The 24,008-nt window shown below is 40.9% G+C and overlaps 2 protein-coding genes across 2 annotated transcripts; both read left to right on the plus strand.

Moving 5' to 3' along the window:
* Positions 1-601: 601 nt before the first annotated feature.
* Positions 602-3,582, plus strand: slc18a3b (solute carrier family 18 member 3b). The gene has a single exon (XM_076998581.1). It carries the CDS (start codon positions 1,233-1,235, stop codon positions 2,808-2,810), a length of 1,578 nt encoding a protein of 525 aa, XP_076854696.1. The 5' UTR covers positions 602-1,232; the 3' UTR covers positions 2,811-3,582.
* Positions 3,583-4,319: 737 nt separating this feature from the next.
* LOC143510449 (choline O-acetyltransferase-like) lies at positions 4,320-23,645 on the plus strand. Its single transcript, XM_076999809.1, has 15 exons — positions 4,320-4,620; positions 4,962-5,067; positions 6,325-6,516; positions 9,063-9,181; positions 12,326-12,379; positions 12,595-12,784; positions 14,887-15,064; positions 15,349-15,518; positions 15,784-15,884; positions 16,621-16,749; positions 16,968-17,090; positions 20,129-20,270; positions 20,699-20,761; positions 20,876-21,013; positions 21,354-23,645. The coding sequence occupies exons 2-15, from the start codon at positions 5,032-5,034 to the stop codon at positions 21,603-21,605; spliced, it is 1,887 nt and encodes a 628-aa protein (XP_076855924.1). The 5' UTR covers positions 4,320-4,620; positions 4,962-5,031; the 3' UTR covers positions 21,606-23,645.
* Positions 23,646-24,008: the final 363 nt, after the last annotated feature.

A 24,008-nucleotide genomic window follows, 5' to 3' on the forward strand; every position in this document is an offset into this window, starting at 1 on the left:
AACGCGATTACTTATTCGAAGTACTTTGATCGAAGATTAAGGCTCAACTCCAAGTGGCCTGCGTTTCCCAACAGCATCGAAATCTTTAAATTACATTACATTACATTCTGCCATGCTTAAGATAATATAAACTCTTTTAAACAAATAACAGAAGGTTAGTATTATTAGGTCAGTGTTTGGAAATGACAAAATTGCAGCATATGGAAACAGACCACCAGGACAAATCCGGACTTTGAAGGATAGTCTATTTCGCAGCATGCGACATTTTGACATCTGAAAAGTTGTTGACATTCAGTCCTATTAAAGCATACGCCACCAAGAAGGCACAGGCATGCAGTGGTGTGATCCAAAAGGGCTTCTGGAACATGGTCCAGGAAATTCCATATAGGGGATCAAATTTAATTCGACTTAACTCAAAGTATTCATTCTTAATTCCAAAAGACATTCCGGTATATTTTACGGAACAATAGCTGATATGTCTGTAGAAGAACTAACATTCACTGCTGTTTTCTGTGTATAGTTGGCCACACCCTCCACAGTCACATCACGTGTAGGACTTGGATTCAGTCCGAGGTTAACAACGGAAAGCATTGTGGTGGGTGATGTCCGAGCGTGATCACTTTCTTCCGAGTTCTGATTGGTCAATGTATGTCCAATTTTAGAATCAGCAGGTGGACCGCAACTGGCTGATGACCCGGGGTTACGCCGGCGATGCGTCACATAGCCTTAGAAAGGGCTGATGCAAAGAGAAAAAAGAAAAAGGAACTCAACAAACCTGCAAGTTAAATCGTGGCAATGGGAACGCCACTATTTCTAGATCCGGAAAGAGTCGCTGACGTAGGTGAGCGCAGGTGACGGGTAGATGCTCGCACCACAGACAGAGACCCAACTTACCTGGTCCGGAGAGCGGAAGCGCACGAGCTAATCTTCGGCGTGGAATGAAAATGGGGACTGAGCACTTAAGGAGCTGAAGTGTGAAGAAAATAACAGCATAGAAAGACGTCACCTCTAAGCGGAATGCAACTGCGTCGGTCGGTGAGAATGAAATGCGACGAGGACGCGGAACGAATACAATCCAGCTGAAGCCACCTCGCGCATCGGGGAAACAGCTGGCGACTGGAAAACTTCGCTCGTGCACCGAGGCTTGGAAAGGAGTTAGACGCATTGGCTGTTTTGTCCAAAATACAGACAGGTATTCTTTTTGAGGTAAAACAAGGCATTTATTCTGAAACATGGAGTCTGACGGGTCTGTCGGATTGGCACAATCAGCCGCCTTGAAACTGTCTGAAATGGGTGAAAGAACTAAACAACTTGGTACCGCTATACAAGATCCAAATCGCCAAAGACGGATTATTTTAGTAATTGTCTGTATTGCGCTTTTGTTAGATAATATGCTTTATATGGTGATTGTACCGATTATCCCCGATTACCTCGCCCAACTATCGCGTCAGCAAGCGAGTCAGGCGCCTGTAGTTATACACATCAACTCTTCCGTCAACAGAACAACTAAAGTTAAAATAAACCAGGAAAATCTAGACGTTCAAATAGGAGTTTTGTTTGCTTCCAAGGCCATCCTGCAACTCCTTGTAAACCCATTATCAGGGACCTTCATTGATCGAGTAGGATATGACATTCCACTTCTGATTGGGTTAATGGTAATGTTCGTTTCTACTACAATTTTTGCTTTTGCTGAAAACTACGCAACGCTCTTCATGGCGCGTAGCCTTCAGGGTCTTGGCTCCGCTTTCGCGGACACCTCCGGGATCGCGATGATCGCTGACAAGTACACCGAAGAAGCAGAGAGAAGTCGCGCGCTTGGAATCGCACTGGCGTTCATCTCCTTCGGGAGCCTCGTGGCTCCCCCGTTCGGAGGTGTCCTGTATGAATTTGCTGGCAAACGGGTCCCATTTATAGTTCTCGCTGTTGTTTGCCTGGTGGACGGTTTTCTACTCCTGACTGTTATCAAACCTTTCTCTAACAGGACTAGAGAGAATATGCCGGTGGGGACCCCCATCTACCGGCTGATGATCGACCCGTACATAGCTGTGGTGGCGGGGGCTTTGACAGTATGTAACATTCCGTTAGCCTTTCTAGAGCCAACAATTTCTAACTGGATGGAGACCACAATGCACGCCACTCAGTGGGAGATGGGGCTAACCTGGCTGCCATCGTTCTTCCCTCACGTGCTAGGTGTATACATCACTGTGAAGTTAGCGGCAAAGTACCCGAACCTCCAGTGGTTCTACGGCGCCCTGGGAATGGTCATGATCGGGGCGAGCTCGTGCACCGTTCCGGCCTGTACAAACTTTGGCCAGTTGATGATCCCGCTGTGCGGTATATGCTTCGGCATTGCATTGGTGGACACGGCGCTTCTGCCTACTCTGGCCTTCCTGGTAGACGTGCGCCACGTATCCGTGTATGGTAGCGTCTACGCCATAGCAGACATCTCCTACTCTGTCGCCTACGCTATGGGACCAATTGTCGCGGGTCAGATCGTTCATAACTTGGGGTTCGTGCAGCTGAACTTGGGTATGGGGCTGGTTAACATGTTATACGCTCCAGCGCTGCTTCTGCTCCGCAACGTGTGCCAAATGAAACCCTCCTACTCAGAGAGAGACATGCTACTCGAGGAAGGATCGACGGGCCTCTACGATACCATAAAGATGGAGGAACGCAAACTGAAGCGGAAGGGACTGTGCACCACCACCGCGGGCAACGCTCTGCCTGTTGACGAGAACGGATTCGAGGCTTTCGGCGGGTGCTCGAGAGCCTATTCCGAGGAGGATTCTTCGGGACCAGAGTACGCCTAAACTGACAAACTCTCACGCTAGTAGTTTCATTGAAAATGGTCTCCAAATTAGAGTTGCCGACATTCCACTAATGCTATTCTGTGCAATATAATGATGTGGCAGTATTCAGAATGGTGATCCCATCTTCCATACAGATATAACGGTACGTTACGTTGTAGAACAGATCATTCTCCACAAAAAAATAAACCTACCGAATTGAATCCACTCCGTCAGAGTTGAACTGAATTATATTTAGATTTACGGGAGTTTGTTCAACGCTGGTGATTGTACTGTGAAGTATAGTGAAAGGTGTTAAATTGCCTGTGAGAGACACTATATTGCAGCGTAGAAAACGTGAATCCATTAATTATGTTACACTGCAACTTCATGTAAAATGTACAGAAATTAAGTAAATATTGTACAAGCCTATATTTCCATATAACAAAAGTTATTTTTCATTTTACTAAATTAATTATTAACCTCAGAGCAATTTTATTTATTGATTTAAAACGTATTTGAGCTTTACAAGACAAGCAGTAATGTATTTAGTTTATATAACATTTCGTTTATTGGAATCAAAATGCTATCTTTCAAATACTGAAATGTAATATGATTATTGTATATAGGCTATATATAGGTACTTGTAAAATCGCCATCACTGATAAGTGGATTTGTGTGTATGTGACTGTCTATATGTGTGCGAGAGTATGTCCACAACATTGAATTGTTAAGACTTAATAATAAATTGTGTAATCGTAAGATGTTGAAGTCAGACCAAATAAATGAGCAAATAAATCCTCATTTTAATTATACTAATTTTGATAATAAAGTGTTTAAACTTATAATTGTCAATCTTTGTACCTGTGCAAACAGTGCAAACGACAGTGCAAACATCACACAAATGAACTCTTTCCATCATGAAACACTTAATTTTATAAAACGTAAATTAAAACCAGGCAATGTAACATTTGTACATTGTATCATTCAAGATTATCACATTAGACAAATAAGGTACTGCTATTTCATGAACATGATTGACTAATTAATACATTAATTCATCAATTAATTAATTCATGTTCTAATGCAGCCAATGATCTAAATTTGAGAGGCTGGAAATTATATTAAGGGTATACAAAATTATTATTATACATAGATAATGCATATTATACATAATCGACTTTACTGTATTCTGCAATGTGAGTACAGCACAAACGTGTGTGTGTGTGTGTGTGAGAGAGAGAGAGAGAGAGAGAGAGAGAGAGAAGGAAAGAAAAGAGTTCATATCCTGATTACAGATGCATACAAACAAGACGTCTTGATATAACACATTAATTAATCAATAGGTCTATTATGCTACTATACTACTATTAGGCTACTACTACTATTACCACACACACACACACACACACACACTGTGTAGTAGCCACAGTAGTTCCGTGTGTGTGTGTGTGTGTGTGTGTGTGTGTGTGTATGTATACTAACTGCGAATTGACTCGATTGCTAGATTAGTGTCTGACGGTTGACCACGATTCTACTCGCAGCAGTTAGATGAACTTTATATGAAACGGGCTGGGTCGGAGCCGTCTATCATGGTCAGTACAGTCCACAAATAGATGCGAATGGGAGGAGTTTGTGCCCGAGGGCCAACGGGACTGATACCTTCCGCGTTTTCATTCATTTGGAAACACGTGAACCTACGAGGGGAGTGCAAAGCGTGACTAGAAACATCCGCACCTGCTCCGCCGCGACTGGAAAGAGGGACGCACAGGAATGGCTGTTAAAGAGTGCACAGCGTTCGCTACAGTCAACTTCTGATCGACTTGGACCGCGGGTAGAGACAATATTTGTTAATAATAATTAGTGCTTGCTTGATTTGTGGTGTGCAATGAAATGTACATGTTGTACATTTGCAGTAGTAATGTACAGATACATTTGATAATTACACAGTTAAAATAGCTCGTACTATAACAATACAAGTTATCTTTTTCAGGAAAAATAGCTTGGACGTTTTTTTAACCAAAATATTTCGAATAAAATCCTTGTTTTACTCCTAACTTTAATAAGGCTTGGGACGCAAATAGTGCGCTCTTTTAAAACTAGAGTTGTTCGCTCATAAAAATATTGCTGATTTAACTGTGATGCGTTCTGACTTTCCGCGCTGAAAACGTGAAGGGCGAGAGAAAACTCCACCTGTTCCACCAGCCATTGCTCCGTTCTGGGCGAGGTGGATCAAAAAGTGACGATGCCCGTGCTGGAAAAAGAACCACCCAAAAGCAACGTAAGAAATTATCATTATTAACCGAAGGTTACTTAGTCTATCTAAAATTAAAAGTAGACTCTGCTGTCCACTAATATTTTAGTATGTGAAATGTAAACTTAGTATTGATCTTGTGAGAGATAAAAAGTCATTCGGTCATTGGTTGATTTTGCCTATTGGAGTAGTAGTAGTTATTCAGAGCGGTAGGTAATAAATTAGGCAACAGGTACACAGGTACATGATAGGCATGACTCTATGTGTGCTCGCGCTAGCAGAGAGCGCACGTTTGTCTGTATGTCTTTGCTTTTCTTTTCTTCTCTGTTGCTGTTTTCTGAATGGTAATACACTGAAGCAAGAGTCATATTGTGACCTAGGCACGGTAACTGCGAACGGCCTTGTCCATGGTGCTAAAACTAATTCTGCCTCGTGAGGGAATGCGCATTATTATAGCGGAGAGCTGAATACAACAGGTGTCCTTGACTGTCGTTGGTCTTGATGGTTTTGAACAGTTCAGTTCAATACCTTGGCTGACTGCATATATATATATATATATATATATATATATATATATATATATATATATATATATATATATATATATATATATATATATATATATATATGACCAACGCAAAATCAAAACATGATTTTATTGACTTTATTTCTTTAAGTCATGTGTTTTTATAAACACAGAGCGGTTTATTAGAGACAGAAATGCCTTTTAGTGTTATGTTGGGATCATATAGCATTTACATTTTATTAATCAAGTGAGTACAGTGTCAGCCTGGGGACATGGGCCCTTCTTGTCTCACGTGGTTCCCAGGATCCTCGTTCTTTATGTCTTTAAGTCATGTGTATGAATTATTGAGCAGAGCTTGAAGAAAACATGGCAAAACTTCAGAGAGACATTGCACAGTTATGCCCTCTGATTACTGATGCGATACCGGAGGACACAAACATGAAGCTTCCACCAATATTATACTATTTCACAATCTCACTCAAAATCTACTGTGGACTGTGGGTTAACCTACGTCCGAGGATTTGCATGGCTTCCTCCATTACTAAACTGACATTGACATTAGGCAACAGCTATCCTTCAAGATGGGGTCTTACTGGAAAAATATAAGATCAGGTTGCTCTACCAAATGTATGAGTGTATAAATCTCAGGCAAAGACTAAAGTTAAATGATTATAATCTATTTCAGGGTTCAAGAGTCCTAACTTGCTGTAGAACATGGATAAACCAGGTTCAACCATCTCAGGTCTCTGGTTTTATAGGTGCTGCCCAAAGTGCCCATACCAGACTTGCAGCAAACTCTTTCCACATACCTAAGATGTGTCAAACATCTGGTCCCTGAGGCCCAGTTCCTGAAGACCAAGGCCCTCGTAGAGAAGTTTGGCAAGCCTGGCGGTATAGGGGAAGTGCTCCAAAAGAAACTTCTGGAAAAGAGAGAGAAGACAGAAAACTGGGTAAGATACATTTATATATGTACGCATATGTACACATGCGCATCTACACTCATTGGCCACTTTGGTACACCTTGCACTACTATTAGGTACACCTTGCACTGCTATTAGGTACACCTTGCACTGCTATTAAGTACACCTTGCACTACTATTACAGTAGGTACACCTTGCACTGCTATTAGGTACACCTTGCACTACTATTAGGTACACCTTGCACTACTATTAGGTACACCTTGCACTGCTATTAGGTACACCTTGCACTGCTATTAGGTACACCTTGCACTACTATTAGGTACACCTTGCACTGCTATTAGGTACACCTTGCACTACTATTAGGTACACCTTGCACTACTATTAGGTACACCTTGCACTGCTATTAGGTACACCTTGCACTACTATTAGGTACACCTTGCACTGCTATTAGGTACACCTTGCACTGCTATTAAGTACACCTTGCACTACTATTAGGTACACCTTGCACTGCTATTAGGTACACCTTGCACTACTATTAGGTACACCTTGCACTACTATTAGGTACACCTTGCACTGCTATTAGGTACACCTTGCACTACTATTAGGTACACCTTGCACTGCTATTAGGTACACCTTGCACTGCTATTAAGTACACCTTGCACTGCTATTAGGTACACCTTGCACTGCTATTAGGTACACCTTGCACTACTATTAGGTACACCTTGCACTGCTATTAGGTACACCTTGCACTGCTATTAGGTACACCTTGCACTACTATTAGGTACACCTTGCACTACTATTAGGTACACCTTGCACTACTATTAGGTACACCTTGCACTGCTATTAGGTACACCTTGCACTACTATTAGGTACACCTGCACTACTATTAGGTACACCTTGCACTACTATTAGGTACACCTTGCTTATACCAGCACTGGACCTCCCTTCTACTTTCAGCACTATCATATCAATGTGAAACAAAAGTCCTCAGATATTTTGATCCATATTGACATGATAGCATCTCGCAGATTTGAATATTTGTCATTTGCACATCAATTAAGCATATCTCCTGTTCCACCAAATCCAAAAGGTGCGCTAATGAATTTAGATCTGGTGACTGTGGAGGCCATTTGAGTACAGGGAACTCACCCTCATGTTCAAACCAGATTGACAGTATTTGAGCTTTGGATGGGTACACTTCAGTGGACATGGTCTGCCAAAATACTCAGGAATGCTCTGATGATTAAACTATACTCAGTTGGTGTTAAAGGGCCCAAAGAAACATTTCATACACCATTACTAAACCACCACTAGCCTCAACTGATGATAAAAGGCAGGATGCATCCATGCTACCCTTTTGTTTACATCAAATTTTAACCGGACCACCCACAGGCAAAAATCAAGATTCATAGGACCAGAAAATGGTTTTCCAAACCTAATTTGTCTAGTTTTGATGAGCCCATGCAAATTGTCGCCTCAGTTCTTAGTTGACAGGTGCTAGCCAACCAGGTGCTGCTAATCAGTTGTGGGCTTCTGTTTTCCTGCAGATATGCTCTTCTGCATGCCTCAGTTGCAATGAGTGGTTATTTGAATTACTGTTGCATTTTTACCAGCTTGAACTAGGCTGGACTTTCTCCTTTGACCTCTGGGATCATCAAGGCACCCCGAGAACTGCCACTCACTGGAGATTTTCTCTTGATTGGACCACTCTCTTTAAACCATAGACATGGTTGTGCATTCCAGTAGATCAGCAGTTTCAAAAATATTCAGACCAGCCTGTCTGGTGCCATTGACCATTCCATGTTCAAAGTAACTTAAGTAAACTTAATTCCCCATTCTGATGGTTGGTTTGTCTTCAGCAGATTGTCTTGGCCATGACTAAATGCCTGAATTTATTATGTAACTGACATGTGATTGAACAGGTGTTCCTAACAAAGTGTGGTGAGTGTTGATATACATTTAATTCTATTTTGATACATATCTTCAAGACAAAGTCCTCCAAATAACACTTATTCTGATATTTAGTGACTCCGTTTTAAAATATAATAAAAAATTGACATTAACAAATAAGACAGCACTAACACTGAACAGTAACATTAAATAATCAATGATGATCATGAACAATAATAAAATGGATACGCAGCAATCTAGGTAATATAAAGTAAAACTAACACTGTAATACTGTAACACTGTAATACTGTTCTCTACATGTACAGTAATTGATGCCAGTGAGTCTCATTTTTCTTTTTTGTTCTCCCTGATTACTGAAGTAAATTGCATTGAACCCACATAAATATTGTTTTATATGTAACCTGCAGCAATTAATCTTGTGGTTGAGTTCAGTCTGACAGTGGCAGAAGGATGACAGAATGCAGCTTTCCAAGATTTAAACCAGCCGATCTTTATCGCTTTCATCTCACAATATTAATGTCCTTTTATACATCATTTCACAAGAACACATCATTTTAAATAAGACACCATGACATCATGCAACCCAAACTGATTTATGTTTTTATTTTAAGGTCAAATTCATCTGTTGTGTATTGAACTGCTTCCTTCCTGTGTGTGTCTCTAAGGTTTATGACTACTGGCTAGAGGACATGTACCTGAACAACAGACTTGCACTTCCTGTCAACTCCAGTCCTGCTCTGGTGTTTCCAAAACAGTCTTTCAGGGACCGTGAGGATCCACTCAGGTAGACACAGTACTACCTGTAGCTGCAGACTAATGAAATAAAGAAATTAGCTGTTTTTCTGTTTAGCTTGTCATGCACTCTTTCTGGGATATGATCATCAGTGATCAAAGATAAGACCATGTGTACCCAGGTAAAAACTTGATTATTTGTTCTAAAGAAAAAAAAACCTTGATTTGCAAGGTAAATGATGTTTGATAAATTTCCTTACTGCATCAATAGTTTTAGATGAAAGATAATTTTGAGGGTGTTTTATTTTTACATGGCCCCTAATGTAATAATAAAGCAAAGCCCTGAGGCCAGGGCAGACATATAAAGACAGAGAGAGCAGGAAAAAAGGAGAATGATGGGAGAGAAAGAAAGAGACAGAGAGAGACAGAGAGTGAGAGAGAGAGAGAGGCTGAAGGTCTCTGCTTTAAATCTCTGGCTGTGATTAAAAGGCCTTGCGCGGCTGTGACTGCAGGAGGGAGCATCACACAGCACTGGGATTGCTGGTCACACTGGGATTGCTGGTCACTATTAGCTCTGTGTGAGGAGATGCAGGAGCCCCAGCCTTCAGTTTTAATGTAGTAACGGACAAGCTGATTCAATCGAGAGTGACATGGCTAAACAGTCCTGTGAGACTGTGTGTTTGTCTGTGTTATGTGTTTATGTATCTCCATGGGGACCAAGTGTTCACACAAGGATTGGAACATTTGATATTTTTGATCACAGGTACAAATAATAAAATAAATAAAATTGAAAAGCTAAATGGGGTTGAGAAGGGTGTGCATGAAGGGGAAGGGGTTTGAAGAGAATGATTGAAGGAGAGGGGTTTGATGAGAATGATCGAAGGGGAGGAGTTTGAATAGTGTGACTGAAGGGGGAGGGATTTGCAGAATATGACTGAAGGGGAGGAGTTTGAAGAGAGTGACTGAAGGGGGGGAGGTTTGAAGAATATGACAGAAGGGGGAGGGATTTGAAGAATATGACTGAAGGGGAGGGGTTTGAAGAGAGTGACTGAAGGGGGAGGGGTTTGAAGAGTGTGACTGAAGGGGGAGGGATTTGAAGAATATGACTGAAGGGGAGGGGTTTGAAGAGAGAGATTGAAGGGGGAGGGGTTTGAAGAGTGTGACTGAAGGGGGAGGGATTTGAAGAATATGACTGAAGGGGAGGGGTTTGAAGAGAGAGATTGAAGGGGGAGGGGTTTGAAGAGTGTGACTGAAGGGGAAGGGGTTTGAAGAGAGTGACTGAAAGGAGAGGTGCTTGAATAGTGTGACTGAAGGGGGAGGGGTTTGAAGAGTGTGACTGAAGGGGGAGGGATTTGAAGAGAGTGACTGAAGGGGAGGAGTTTGAAGAGAGTGACTGAAAGGGGGGGGTTGAAGAGAGTGACAGAAGGGGGAGGGGTTTGAAGAGTGTGACTAAAGGGGGAGGGGTTTGAAGAGAGTGACTGAAAGGAGAGGTGTTTGAATAGTGTGACTGAAGGGGGAGGGGTTTGAAGAGTGTGACTAAAGCAGGGCCGGTGCCAGAACATATACAGTGAGGGGGCGTCAGAAAATTTCGGTGTGGCGAACGTAAGTTGTTGAGCGGGGGGTGCCGTGTAACGATTGTTGAGCGGGCGAGGGGGCGCCATGTAGCGATTGTTGTAAAATAAATGGGTCTTATTATTTACATTGAGGGGGCAGGACACCTCGCCTGAGGGGGTGACGCCCCCTTTCGCCCCACCGTGGCGCCGGCCCTGGACTGAAGGGGGAGGGATTTGAAGAGAGTGACAGAAGGGGGAGGGGTTTGAAGAGTGTGACTGAAGGGGGAGGGGTTTGAAGAGAGTGACTGAAGGGGGAGGGATTTGAAGAGAAAAAATAGAACATGGTTAGCAGTTGTGGGGGTTGATATTTTAAAATTAAAGTTGATATCTATTTTAAGCAGTTTAATATACGTATACTAGGGAATGATTTTAGTTGGAGTTAAGCTTACAGGTGCTGTGTGTCACCGGCAAGCAGTCAGAGGAAAGATCTGGACAGGATCTTATGAGGCTGGTACAGAGGTCTTTAGGGTGTGGTAAAGCCTCGTCTAGATGATGGATGATGATAAACATAAGAGCTGATGTATGTGTATGTGTGTATTTCTGTGTGTGTGTGTGTGTGTGTGTGTGTGTGTGTGTGTGTGTGTGTGTGTGTGTGTGTGAGTCTATTTGTGTGACATAACATATTTTTAGACATTACACATTTAAACTTAACACAATGTACCATGTCAATCACTGTCCTTTATTCTCTCTCTCTCTCTCTCTCTCTCTCTCTCTCTCTCTCATACACACACACACACACACACACACACACACACACACACACACACACACACACACACACACACACACACACACACACACGCTATTAGTTTCTGTTGTGTCTCAGAAATGAGGCAGTAATTTGATTGCCGACTGAAGAGCCACAGATTGGAGAGGGGGAGAGACAGAAGTATAATGATTGGGAAAAAGAGAGGAGAGAGAGATGTATATCAGCTGGAGAAGTGAGAGAGAAAGAGAGAGAGATCAGTTGGAGAAAAAGAGAAAAGAAAAGGTTTAGTGTTCTTTACTGCTATTGCTATGTATTTTTAAATCATACATAATATTGTATATTACAGTAAAATAATATGACTAGAATTATTTAGTTAGATTTAGATTTTTTTTTATGGAAACCATGATTAAAGCTCAACATACCCAGACTAATGTAATGTTTAAAGGAGCTAATATGTCATTTCAAAGACTGCAATTATAGATCAAGTTGCTTTTAATCCACCAATCCAGCTATCTATGGCACTTTAGATAAACTAAACTGAATGCATTTTTACCTTTTAGTGAAATTAGTAATATTAGCCTAGAATTTGGTTTGACTTTTTTTTATTGTAGACTATGTTTACATACAGATTATTGGTCACTCTAAATTGCCTGTGTGTGTGTGTTGGCCATGTGGTGGACTGGTGACCTGTCCATGGTGTACCTGCCTTTGCCCAATGATACTGGTATTAGTTCCCCTGTGACCCTGACTAGTGGGATTAAGCAGTAAAGATAATGGATGGATGGATCCTGAATAAATCTACAGGATATGCATGGAAAGAGGTCATGTATTCAAATTCCCACTCACTTTTGCTGCCTTTCTGTTTTCCTCATAGATTTGCAGCTCATCTCATTGTGGGTGTAATGGAATACAAAGCCATGATTGATAAGTAAGTTATCATTCATACAGAACATTGTACATCTATATTACTTAAACTCTCAGACAAGCTCCTTGAAAACATCTGAACTCCACTTAATAAAATACTCGAGCAGTGTAGAACGGAGACACAGGAGCTCCGTAGCGCTCCACGGTGGGAGGCCTACCCATGCAGTGTCCAGCGTGATTGGACTAATCTTTGAATGCTCCTCCCCTGGTTCTGATCAGGAGGGCCCTGGCACCGGAGTACGCCCGCGGTCAGCAGGCTGGGGCGGAGCTCTGCATGGAGCAGCACTATCGCCTATTTACTTCATACCGGCGTCCTGGACTCAAGCAGGACTCACTGGTCATCCAGAGCAGCACAGGGGCAGACAAAAAGTACGACCCAGGTCACATTATAGTGGCCTGCAAGAACCAGGCAAGTTCCTATATATAGCTCACTAACATGCTATCATGTGGCATGGCAGTTTAGATATAATATATAATATTTAATATAATGCCATTGCATTATGGGCCCAAAGTGTGCCAGAAAAATATCCCCCACACCATTGCACCACCACCACCAGCCTGAACCGTTGATACAAGGCAGGATGGAGCCATGCTTTGATGTTGTTGACGCCAAATTCTGACCCTACCATCGGAATGTCGCAGCAGAAATCGAGACTCATCAGACCAGGCTACGTTTTTACAATCTTCTATTGTCCAGTTTTGTAGCCTCAGTTTCTTGTTTTTAGCTGACAGGAGTGGCACTCTGTGTGGTCTACTGCTGCTGTAGCCCATTCGTCTCAAGGTTTGACATGTTGTGCATTCAGAGATGCTCTTCTGCATGCCTCGGTTGTAATGACTGGTTATTTGAGTTACTGTTGCCGTTCTATTAGCTCAAACCACTCTTATAAACCCTAGAGATGGTTTTGCGTGAAAATCCCAGTATATCAGCAGTTTCTGAAATATTCAGACCAGCCCGTCTGGCACCAACAACCATGCCACATTCAAAGTCACTTAAATCACCTTTCTGCCCCATTTTGATGCTCGGTTTAAACTGCAGCAAATTGTCTTGGCCATGTCTACATTGAGTTGCATTTATGAGCAGTTGGATTCATAGGCCTGCCATTCCAATGTAGAAGAATCACATTAGTGTAAAAATAGATATTTAGAAACTACTGGAAAAGCACAGTGATGTCACCTAGCCCTTATCCTGCTGTGGAACTTCAGCAAACCCAAAGAAGAAGTGTGTAAGAAGTGGGTTTTGTTAGTTGTTTGTTAGAAAACAAAGTGAAATCTGGTCCTAAGCCATGTATATATAAGAGGTAATGTGATTAGCTGGCTCTACTCCATTAGTAGAATGGCATCATCATGCAGTAAGAGTTATGAATTCATACGCCTGCCATTCCAGTGAACTCTGGTCCTAAGCTATGTGGGCTTATGTTTCTGATGGCCTTTTTATGTGAACCTTCTGGAAAATGTATCCAAGCCGGGACAACAAAACGAAGCAAAGGCTGTTTACCAAGAAAGCCTGAATGAAGCTTCGCTGATTTCTTCTGGGATATTTAGCTTACTGCATCTCATTTGCCAACAGTGTTATTGATCTTCAGGTCAAAACATTCTTGAGCAATGGCAAGAAACCCTCCTATTGAATAGCAACAAATCACAGCAATCTGCTGCAACCTTTATTGAATACAACAGACTCAAGTGTTTAAGAACTTTGTGATGAGATAAGAGGTTATATGCCTGGTGGGCAACAGGTAGACCCTGTACTAAGAATCATGTAGGGCAGCTATTCTCTGATGGCTTTGTTTCAGCACATCACATCTTGATTGCATGGAAATATCAGCACTGCAGAGAGGACCTTGTATGTGGAATTATTCTGGAACAGTCTATCTGCCGCTAACGAGCCCTTCCCTATGGAGACACAGTTGGCTAACTTGATTATCCCTGATTGGATCTGCCACTTTGTTTGACAGTCTGCAGGGGAAGAAAAGCTGGAACCAGTAGTATGTTCATCTGGGGCTGCCACTGTTAGTGATATTTACCACAGCCACTGTTGCAAAACAACTCACTCAGTGGGCTTTACTGAGAGATACCTTCCAGGCAGTTCCTTAGACAGCCTCACAGGAACATACACAGAGCAACTGCATGTTTCCAAGCAGATTCATTTCATTTAGCGCTGAGATAAACAGATAATGTTGCAAAAACCCCCAGTGTGGTCACTTTTTTATATGCTAAATGTACTGTACTTCTTGCTCTGAGACTAGCTAGGACTAAGAGATCATCTGGAGCTGTCTGTTATGTGTTAACATTATGTGTGTACATTCACATGACTTACAATGTTCAATCACATCATAGATGTAGATGAGTACAATGTTAGGAGTCCTGCCCTATGACTCTTACTGGTATAGTACAAAACATGTGCCCAGACATGGAACGAACCCCCGGTTGTTACCCCACTATAATGTGCCAACCATAACAATATCAGTCATTTTTGTCTGAACTCAGCACGATGGTCTCTGCTCATCCCCCTAGTTCTTTGTGATGAACCTGATGGAGAACTCCCAGCAGCTGACTGAGAGAGATGTGCTGACCCAGCTGGGAAGGATCAGTAAACTGGCAGAGAATGCAGAGGAAAGACATCCCCCCATTGGCATCTTGACCTCAGATGACAGGACTGAATGGGCTCAGGCCAGAGACATCCTGCTCAAAGGTCAGAGGTCAAGTTAATGCAGAGTTAGGAAAAAAAAAAAAACAATGTGAAGTACCTGATAAAGGTTTAGTGAAAAAAAATGTAAATTAATATTGATGTTTGACAAAAAGATAAAGTAATAAACTTTAGCACTGAAAAGGCCAACCTTATATTTAACACTTACCATATGGGCTCAACCTGAAACCAAACTGGTCACTTGATAATACTCAACACAACAAAGAGCAAACCTCCCAGGTCTTACAAGCCATGACACATATTCACACAGAGTGACATGTGATTAACAGACCCAGTGAATCGTGAGTCTTTGGGATTGATTGAGCAGTGCGTGTATGTGGTGTGTCTGGACGAGCCAACTGGAGTTGAGACTACAGACTCCAACAGAGCCTTGTTCCTACTACATGGAGGCGGTGAGGGCAAAAATGGAGCCAACCGCTGGTATGACAAGTCCATGCAGGTACGGCCCCGCTAGCTCCAAGCTAATCAGACAAGCTAATTTTCCTTGTAGTATATTGGATAGGCTTGAAATGTGCTTTGAAAATAAAGATGTATATTATAATGTGAATCTATTTATTGTGGGTTGATTGAGGACATGAATGCATGCCTAAAATTTAAACACAGTCCAACACAGTCCCACTTCCTGTATTGGTATTCCATGTAAAAAAAAACAACGACAAGCTTCCAGTCAGATGATGCAAAACAACAGTGTTTTGTGCTTTCAGTTTGTGGTGGGTGCAGATGGTGTTTGCGGAGTGGTGTTTGAACACTCATCATTTGAGGGGATTGTTGTGGTCCAGTGCACTGAATACCTGCTAAAATACATGTAAGTGAACCAGGATTACTATTGGACAACTTACATTAACAAACTTCATCATGTAGTGCTAAGCAAGATCTTTACTTGAAGGAAATGCAAAGTAATGAAGAAATGTGCAGATTAACTTGCATTAAGATCATGCACCTCTGGACATACTTTAACATTTTAAATGAGCTGATCTGTCATTGACTTGTTCTTTTTATTTAAAACTTTAAAGTCAAATTTCAAAATGCTTCTGATGGAAAAATTACTTTGAGACTCATTTAGACAAATGAAAAAGAACGGCAACCAACCCCAAATCTAATGTTAACCCTTTCCAAAATATCATTGGAGGTATTTATATTGCATAGCTAACTCAAGACTATAATGGAGATCAGTTCACCTGCTCAAGGAGACCAACAGATGAGAGTGGGTGAGCTTTTATGCTTAAAATTTAAGCCATAATATTCCAAGATTCCTATAAAAATTCTACTGCCACCTGGCTGAAATGTTCACCGGAGAACTGAGAAATCAGTGGAGACATGGGTTTTATACCCAAGATTTCCCCACTACATACTAACCCAACATTTAGGTTTGTTGGTTCGTGCGCTCTTTCTTTGCTTTCATAGTTTTTGCAGTGTGCACATTAACACTGACCCTATCACTACGGGGCCAGAGCTGTGTCTACTGGTTAAAAAAATAAAAAACTTTAAACTTTAGATTGCAATGAGCTGAGGTCCTCTTCACACCCCACCCTCCCCCACAGGACAGGCAGTCCCAGTAAGCTTAGCCAGAGCTCCTGTGTGAGCGAGCTCCCAGCGCCACGGAGACTGTGCTGGAGGTGCAGTCCCCCACTTCAGGCCATGCTGGCCTCCTCTGCAGAACACCTGAACAGGTGAGCTGGGCATCATGCCGCCCTGAAGGTCACACAAGTGGCCAGCTGCACAAGAACATGAAATTTATTAAAAATTCATGAAATGTATGTAAAATGTGAACCTGAAATTGCTCATCCCCCCAAAGTGTATGTAACCATAAATAAATGGATAAAACTAGGTCCCAAATCCCAACTGAAATCATTTACAATGTGTAATAAAACATTCATGATCACTCTAGGCTGATGAGAAACCTGGACATGGAGGTGTTCACTTTCAGAGCTTATGGAAAAGAGTTCATCAAGAAGCAGAAGATGAGTCCTGACGCATATCTCCAGGTGGCTCTTCAGTTGGCCTTCTACAGGTACAGTGCAGAATCAACTTTCACTCCCTCACACACAGGACAACCACCAGGTTTTCACATGCTCCTGAACATGTAGCACCTTTTCGGCTTAAATCTTCACACTTTACATTGTTACTGAGTTTGGGTTCCCCTGCTCCAAACATGTCTGACCAACAACTCATGAACTATTTAAAAGCAAGGAGAGGACTAAAATATTTTCCACCAACTTCAGGGATTGAGGACCATGAGGAAATGGGTTAAGATTATATTGTGTCTTTTGTAAAATGGGAAAAGTGCCACTTCTTGACTGGTACTTGATGAGGACTATACATTTTTCAGACAGTCAGTAAAAATTATTTGTCCCTCTGCAAATAAAATCCATTCTTGAAACAACTATAAACTCCCCATAGTAGTTAACCACAAATCAGCATTTTGTATCCTGTGTAGTTTCACCAGCAGCTCCTTCCCTCTGATAAAGATTAAACCTGGAAGCTCACTTCTCTTCCATACCACTTGTGCATGTAAATATAATCCAGGATCCTTAAAACTATGTACAGACTGTTTGCAAATTAATTAATTGAGTCGGAATTCACTTCTGGTTAATTTCTGCAACATCAGTGCTTTCAGGCTTGAAAGAAAACTGTGGGAGTGACAAGTTGCAAAACAATCACATATGTATGTGATTACATATGTAAATATCAAAGTGCACAACATTAGAGTGAATGTTTTTACAGTGAAGATTATTGCAGTACTTCTGAAATGCACACACCAAGCAGTCTGCTATCTCCTATACATTCAATGTTCCTTATTGCATCAATCAAGCTGAAGTGGACACTGTACTACGTGACACTACGTGGCTTTACCTCATTTTCTCTATTGTACCTCAGTGAGCTACAGAGCCTAAAGCAATGAACAGTTAATAGTGTCCAAGGTTTAGGTTGGAAGTTGGAAAGAAAAGATGAAAACTTTACCTTAATTCTCTTTTCCTACTGTAAAAGTTACATTCACATACATATACAAGTGTATACATGTGTATATACATGTGTATACATATATACATATACGTGTGTGTGTGTGTGTGTGTGTGTGTGTGTGTGTGTGTGTGTGTGTGTGTCTATCCATCACTTGTATCCCAAACATTGCAGTGACTTACAATGCATAACACTCCTACTATGGAAAGTCAGTTGTAGTTCTTTTCTAGTGCTGTTGTAAAAAAGACTCCATGATTTTATGATGAGTTTGCCCAAACACTCTTCTTAACATCTCTAATATATAAGTAAACACTATATTGCCAAAGGTATTCACTCACCTTCCTTGACTCACATATGAGCTTAAGTGACACCCCATTCCTATATGACATTGGTCCACCCTTCGCAGCTAGAACAGCTTCAACTCTTCTGTAAAGTCCACAAAGTTTAGGAGTGTGTTCATCGGGATTTTTAACTATTCTTTCAGAAGTCCATTTGTGAGGTCACATACTGATGTTGGACAAGAAGGCCTGGCTCCCAGTCTCTGCTCTAATTCATCTCAAAGGTGTTCTGTCGGGCTGAGGTCAGGACTCCATGTCTTTATGGACCTGGCTTTGTGCACTGGTACACAGTCCTGTTGGAAGAGGAAGGAGCCAACTCCAAACTGTTCCTACAAAGTTCGGAGCATGGAATTGTCCAAAATGTCTTGGTATGCTGAAGCATTCAGATTTCCTTTCACTGGAACTAAGGGTCCAAGCCCAGCTCCTGAAAAACAACCCCACACCATAATCCCCCCTCCACCAAACTTTACACTTGGCACAATGCAGTCAGACAAGTATTGTTCTCCTGGCAACCGCCAAACCCAGACTCATCTACCAGTGGCGGCCTGTTTAACACCACTGCATTCGACACTTTCATTGCACTTGATGATATATGGCTTGGATGCAGCTGCTCGACCATGGAAACTCATTCCATGAAGCTCTCTGTGCACTGTTCTTGAGCTAATCTGAAGGCCACATGAAGTTTGGATGTCTGTTTTGATTGACTCTGCAGAAAGTCGACCTCTTCACACTATGCGCTTCAGCATCCGCTGACCCTGCTCCGTCAGTTTACGTGGCCTACCACTTCGTGGATGAGTTCCCAGACACTTCTATTTTCTTTTAATACAGCTTTTTTTTCTTTTAATAGACAGTTGACTATGGAATATTTAGGATCAAGGAAATTTCACAACTGGATTTGTTGCACAGGTGACATCCTATCACAGGTCCATGCTGGAATTCACTGAGCTCCTGAGAGCTCACAAATGTTTGTAAAAACAGTCTGCATGCCTAGGTGCTTGATTCCGATATCTTGGATGGGTGAGCAAATACATTTGGCAATATAGTGTTTATTAAGAATTGATTATGTATGTAAGACTATATTAAAGCCTAACTCTAAGACTAAGATTATATAAAAGCTTTAGCCTAGCTTTAGCAGTGAATACAATATTCACACTTCCTGTTTACAGATCCAACAAGCAGGGCTAAACTGTGCTATTTAGTTCATGATTCTCATATCCGATCAATGCAAAACACACATAATCAAATAAACCTTAATTAAAAAGTGTTGCATTACAATTTACACATAAGAATGCACTTCAAGTTTCCAGCAAACATTAAATTAAGAGCAGAATTCACCAACAACACATTTGAAAAAAAAAACAAAACATTATCATACACAAAAGCCTATGAATTAGCACCCACTGTCAAATAGCTGGCTAGCTGAACAACGGTTTCCATAAAACACCACACGGTTGCCACATAATTTAGAGCAGGGATGTAATCTCCAAAACGTAACATTGGCTTTCCTAATACAGCAGATAATATATTTTCAGACATGAAGCATTAACTCTTTTAAAATAGATGGCAAATACAATTTCCAGAGCTACGAGTTTTGTCTTCTCCCCGTAATGTTCAGTTACTGCATGATGGACTTAACTGGGAGGAGACACAGTACTTCAATCCTCAACAAAACTATAAAGGGACTGCATTGCCTGGAAACGTCTGAAGACGAGTGGAATACATAAACAGATGTCCACTCACTTGTCCTCAGATGTAACGGGAGGACCGTCTCCACCTATGAGAGTGCCTCCATCCGATGCTTCATGGCGGGCCGTGTGGACAACATCCGTTCAGCAACCTCGGAGGCTCTGCTCTTTGTAAAGGCCATGACAGATGAGAGAGTCTCTACACAGGTGCATCGTTTCTCTTACTTATCGCCCTATTACTGCGCCTCTCTTCCAATTCTGTCCATCATTCCAAGATGAGTCCCAAGTCCCCAGCTATTGCCTCCTCTGGTAAGATGAACCACTAATCATATCAGAAATTAGTGAGCAGCTGAGGAATGGTGTGGTGTGGAATACAGGCAGCCTGCTGATAGTGCACATGATGGCCTCTCACAGTCTATTAACAATAAATAGGAATCATACTGATCTGTAAATTAAACCAATAAAACTGCTCTCAAACAGTCTGAGAGTAAACAGAGCAACTGCTTGTAATGATCAGTTTCAGCAGGACTTGTGCCTCCACACATAGCTTGAGTCTTCCTCTATTTTTTGTAGAAAAATACTGTATATTTCATTATAGATCAGAGGAGGGATGAGATTCGTTGTATTCTTTTCAGGATTCAGAGAAGATGGAGAGACTGAGGAAAGCTATAGACGCACAGACTAATTACACAAAGATGGTAGGGTTGTCGTCACATTCATCACTTATATTACATTTATAAGTTCTTAGATCATTGCTGTGTTTCTTCCTGTTTACAACACCAACAGCACTTCTTTCCTCTGCTTCCTATAAGGCCATTACAGGAATGGGGATAGACAATCACTTGCTTGGTCTTCGAGAGATGGCTAGGGAACTGAAAATAGAACCTCCAGAAATGTTCAGTGACAAAACATACAACCTCAGCAACCAGTTCATCCTCTCCACTAGTCAGGTAAGAGCAGGTGAACCCTGCAGTGCACGTTTTAAAAAGATGCTGATCTCCAAGGCATGGACACAGTCATTTCCAGTAATTTCAATGTTGGCACTGGCACTTTTGAATGTTTAGAAAAATGTATACATTTTTAAAAGTAGAACCATTCTAAAGGTGTAACATGAAAATCACAGATTTCTAGGCTGGATTGGATGGGTGCCATAGTAGATTAGCTATAATGGTGTTGGCATAATTCCATAATTACTGAAATGTGACAATGCTACACCATACTATATATCTTTAAAGAAACACCAAAAGGAACCATGAGTTTCAGTAATCTTCATATCTTCCTCTCACTTAGGTGCCCACATCCGTGGACATGTTCTGCTGTTACGGCCCAGTGGTGCCTAATGGTTACGGAGCATGTTACAACCCTCAGGCTGAGAACATAGTGTTCTGCGTGTCCAGTTTTCGTGAATGCACGGCCACCTCCTCGCTGGTCCTGGTGAAGGACCTGGAGCAGGCCCTCCTAGACATGAAAGATTTGTGCCATAAATGCAACTCTGGTGGTCAAAACCATGGTGCACACAAGCCAGACGCAGCCAAGAAGTAAGTTGTAACCATTGGAACTGTGTGTTATGTTATGTTATGTTATGAACTGTGTGTTATGTTATGTGCTGCTTCCTTCAGTGTGCTTTGATTTGATGTCTGAAAACTATGATGTAATTGTACGTTGTTTGTTCGCATTTTTGATTCAAGAGTTCTATAAGATAGAGCATATATGTCAGTCAGTAGCACTTTATGTCCATTTGCCACTGTCCATTTGCCATTGTCTTTTAAAATCCATATAAACATTGCCAACCTTAAAATCATACACTAGGCAATTATAATGTAGGGAATGTCAGATCTCTGACATTTTAGTCTCATGGTGTCAGTTTATATTTATAGAGTGGCAAGTATAGTCTCAGACTATAATAGATCTTACTATAGGAGATGTGTGTGTGTGTGTGTGTGTGTGTGTGTGTGTGTGTGTGTGTGTGTGTGTGTGTGTGTGTGTGTGTGTGTGTGTGTGTGTGTGTGTGTGTGTGATCTCGGACCTCTGGTGATAAATGTAACTTGTTCAATGTTCTTTCTCTTGGAAATGAAAGCCATAAAGGAAGGGTTGCTTACTTGTCCTGCACCAGAGCAGCAAACATACACTACAATTACTTATACTTGACCTTTTGGTAACAACAGACCTTTTATCGCTTAAAGATTAATGATATGAAATTCCTATGAAAATCTCAGCTTGAGATTGAATGAGTATTAAATAATGCTACTAGGTTCTATGTGAGAAAAAAATATATTGATAGGGGACCATGAAATCAGCAATCAAGGTTTTTAAAAAACAGTATGGTTGCATTGTTATGGTAAAGACACCATTACTCCTTTAAGTAGTTAATGAATAAAGAAAACTGGATAACTTATGTGCCAAAAACCTATAAGCAAAACATGAAACATTTGTTAGTTTTAGCATCGATACATTTCTGTGCATTTGTTGTAATGTGTTTATGAATTTGACATTATGTCCATCAGAGAATCTGATGAAAAATAAAAATATGAGATCTGGTATATATTTTAATACCATTTCTCCTCCCCCTACCTGTCCACTAATCTTACCTTCTATCCTGAAATGTGAACTGGGGGATGAATTACTTGAACTGACAACTACAAATGATACAATAAGAAATTATGAATGAAATATTGTGAAAATTGAAAAACCATTATAAGAAGGATCAAAATTTGCACTTTAAGATTAATTTAAATCAGTATGTGTATATACTGTATCTGTATGTTTGTATTTGTGTTAAAACTTTCCACATATCTTTGTGAGAGTACAGCTGGAGATAAATTACAGGTTTATTATAATGTGTAGCTATTCGTGGGAGATTACAAAGATTGAATGTTACTCAATGTGTCAATAAGAATTCAGCAATAAGTGCAAGAATAAATCTACACAATGTGGACGTAATATGTTCAATATGTATTTCAAATGTACTGTGAATTAACTTCTGTATGTACTATGTCATAGTAAACATAGATCCCTATATAGACTTATATATCAGCTGAGCAAACTTTTATGTGCACCAAAAATCTTACAAAAAATCAGGATTACAACTGTGCAGCATATGATGAATATGATGTTGTACCTTTCAGTGTGAGACGTGTGACTTCAGTTAAGCACGTGGTGAAGATGATCACCTGCATTATGCACCAGAGGGTAGTGTGTCTCGCTGCTTTTTCCCTGAAACAATATTGTCACCTTGTCTGTTATTTCATATTGATTATTATTATCAATGATTATTTATTTATTTATTTATTTATTTTTGCTATCATGTTATTGAATGTATTGTGTACAAATGACCATTCAAATAGTTTCAAATGTCACTAAAGTATGATAAATGTTTGAGTGGTTATTGTCATGTACCAGTGCTGATGTTAAAGTGCATGCTAGTATGAAGGAAGCAAACAGCTTATTTTTGTAAAACTCAGAGATCTATGTTCCATGTATTTTGACCAGATTATAGCTTAATTTATAAAATTGAGACACAATAATAGAGTTATAGAGGGAATTAAATAAATAAAGCTGCATATCCTACAATAAAGCAGTCTATGAAACACATCAAATTAAGGCTTCTGTATCTTATCTCTTATTGTAATGGTCAAACAGGTCAAAGAGAAGTGGTCTTCTCGGTACAGCACTTGTGCATATTCAGCTGGTGCCAGCACATTTATGCTTAGTTATCAATGCTTAGATTGTGCTGATTACCTGGGTCAGCTTGCTGGAAGTGCATGAAAACACAGGCTGGGTAAATGAAGAAAGCAGTTAATAATCTATGGTCAACAACCCAAAATAATACTAATACACCGGGTGCAAAGGACAAGCTTCCTTTAAAACACATTTAGAGAAGAAACAGGGCCGGACACAGACAGGGGAAGAGAGGGAAGGTGGATCTTTCGTCAATATCACAAAGTC

This window comes from Brachyhypopomus gauderio, chromosome 3 (assembly GCF_052324685.1).
Source record: "Brachyhypopomus gauderio isolate BG-103 chromosome 3, BGAUD_0.2, whole genome shotgun sequence".
Lineage (NCBI taxonomy): Eukaryota > Metazoa > Chordata > Actinopteri > Gymnotiformes > Hypopomidae > Brachyhypopomus > Brachyhypopomus gauderio.

Excerpts from the sequence above, each read along its gene's own strand:
- slc18a3b (XM_076998581.1), top strand. The coding sequence starts at position 1,233 with ATGGAGTCTGACGGGTCTGTCGGATTGGCACAATCAGCCGCCTTGAAA.
- LOC143510449 (XM_076999809.1), top strand. The coding sequence starts at position 5,032 with ATGCCCGTGCTGGAAAAAGAACCACCCAAAAGCAAC. Across the intron at positions 12,380-12,594 it reads TACAAAGCCATGATTGATAA|GAGGGCCCTGGCACCGGAGT; the intron begins GTAAGTTATCAT and ends GGTTCTGATCAG. Across the intron at positions 21,014-21,353 it reads TCATCCTCTCCACTAGTCAG|GTGCCCACATCCGTGGACAT; the intron begins GTAAGAGCAGGT and ends CCTCTCACTTAG.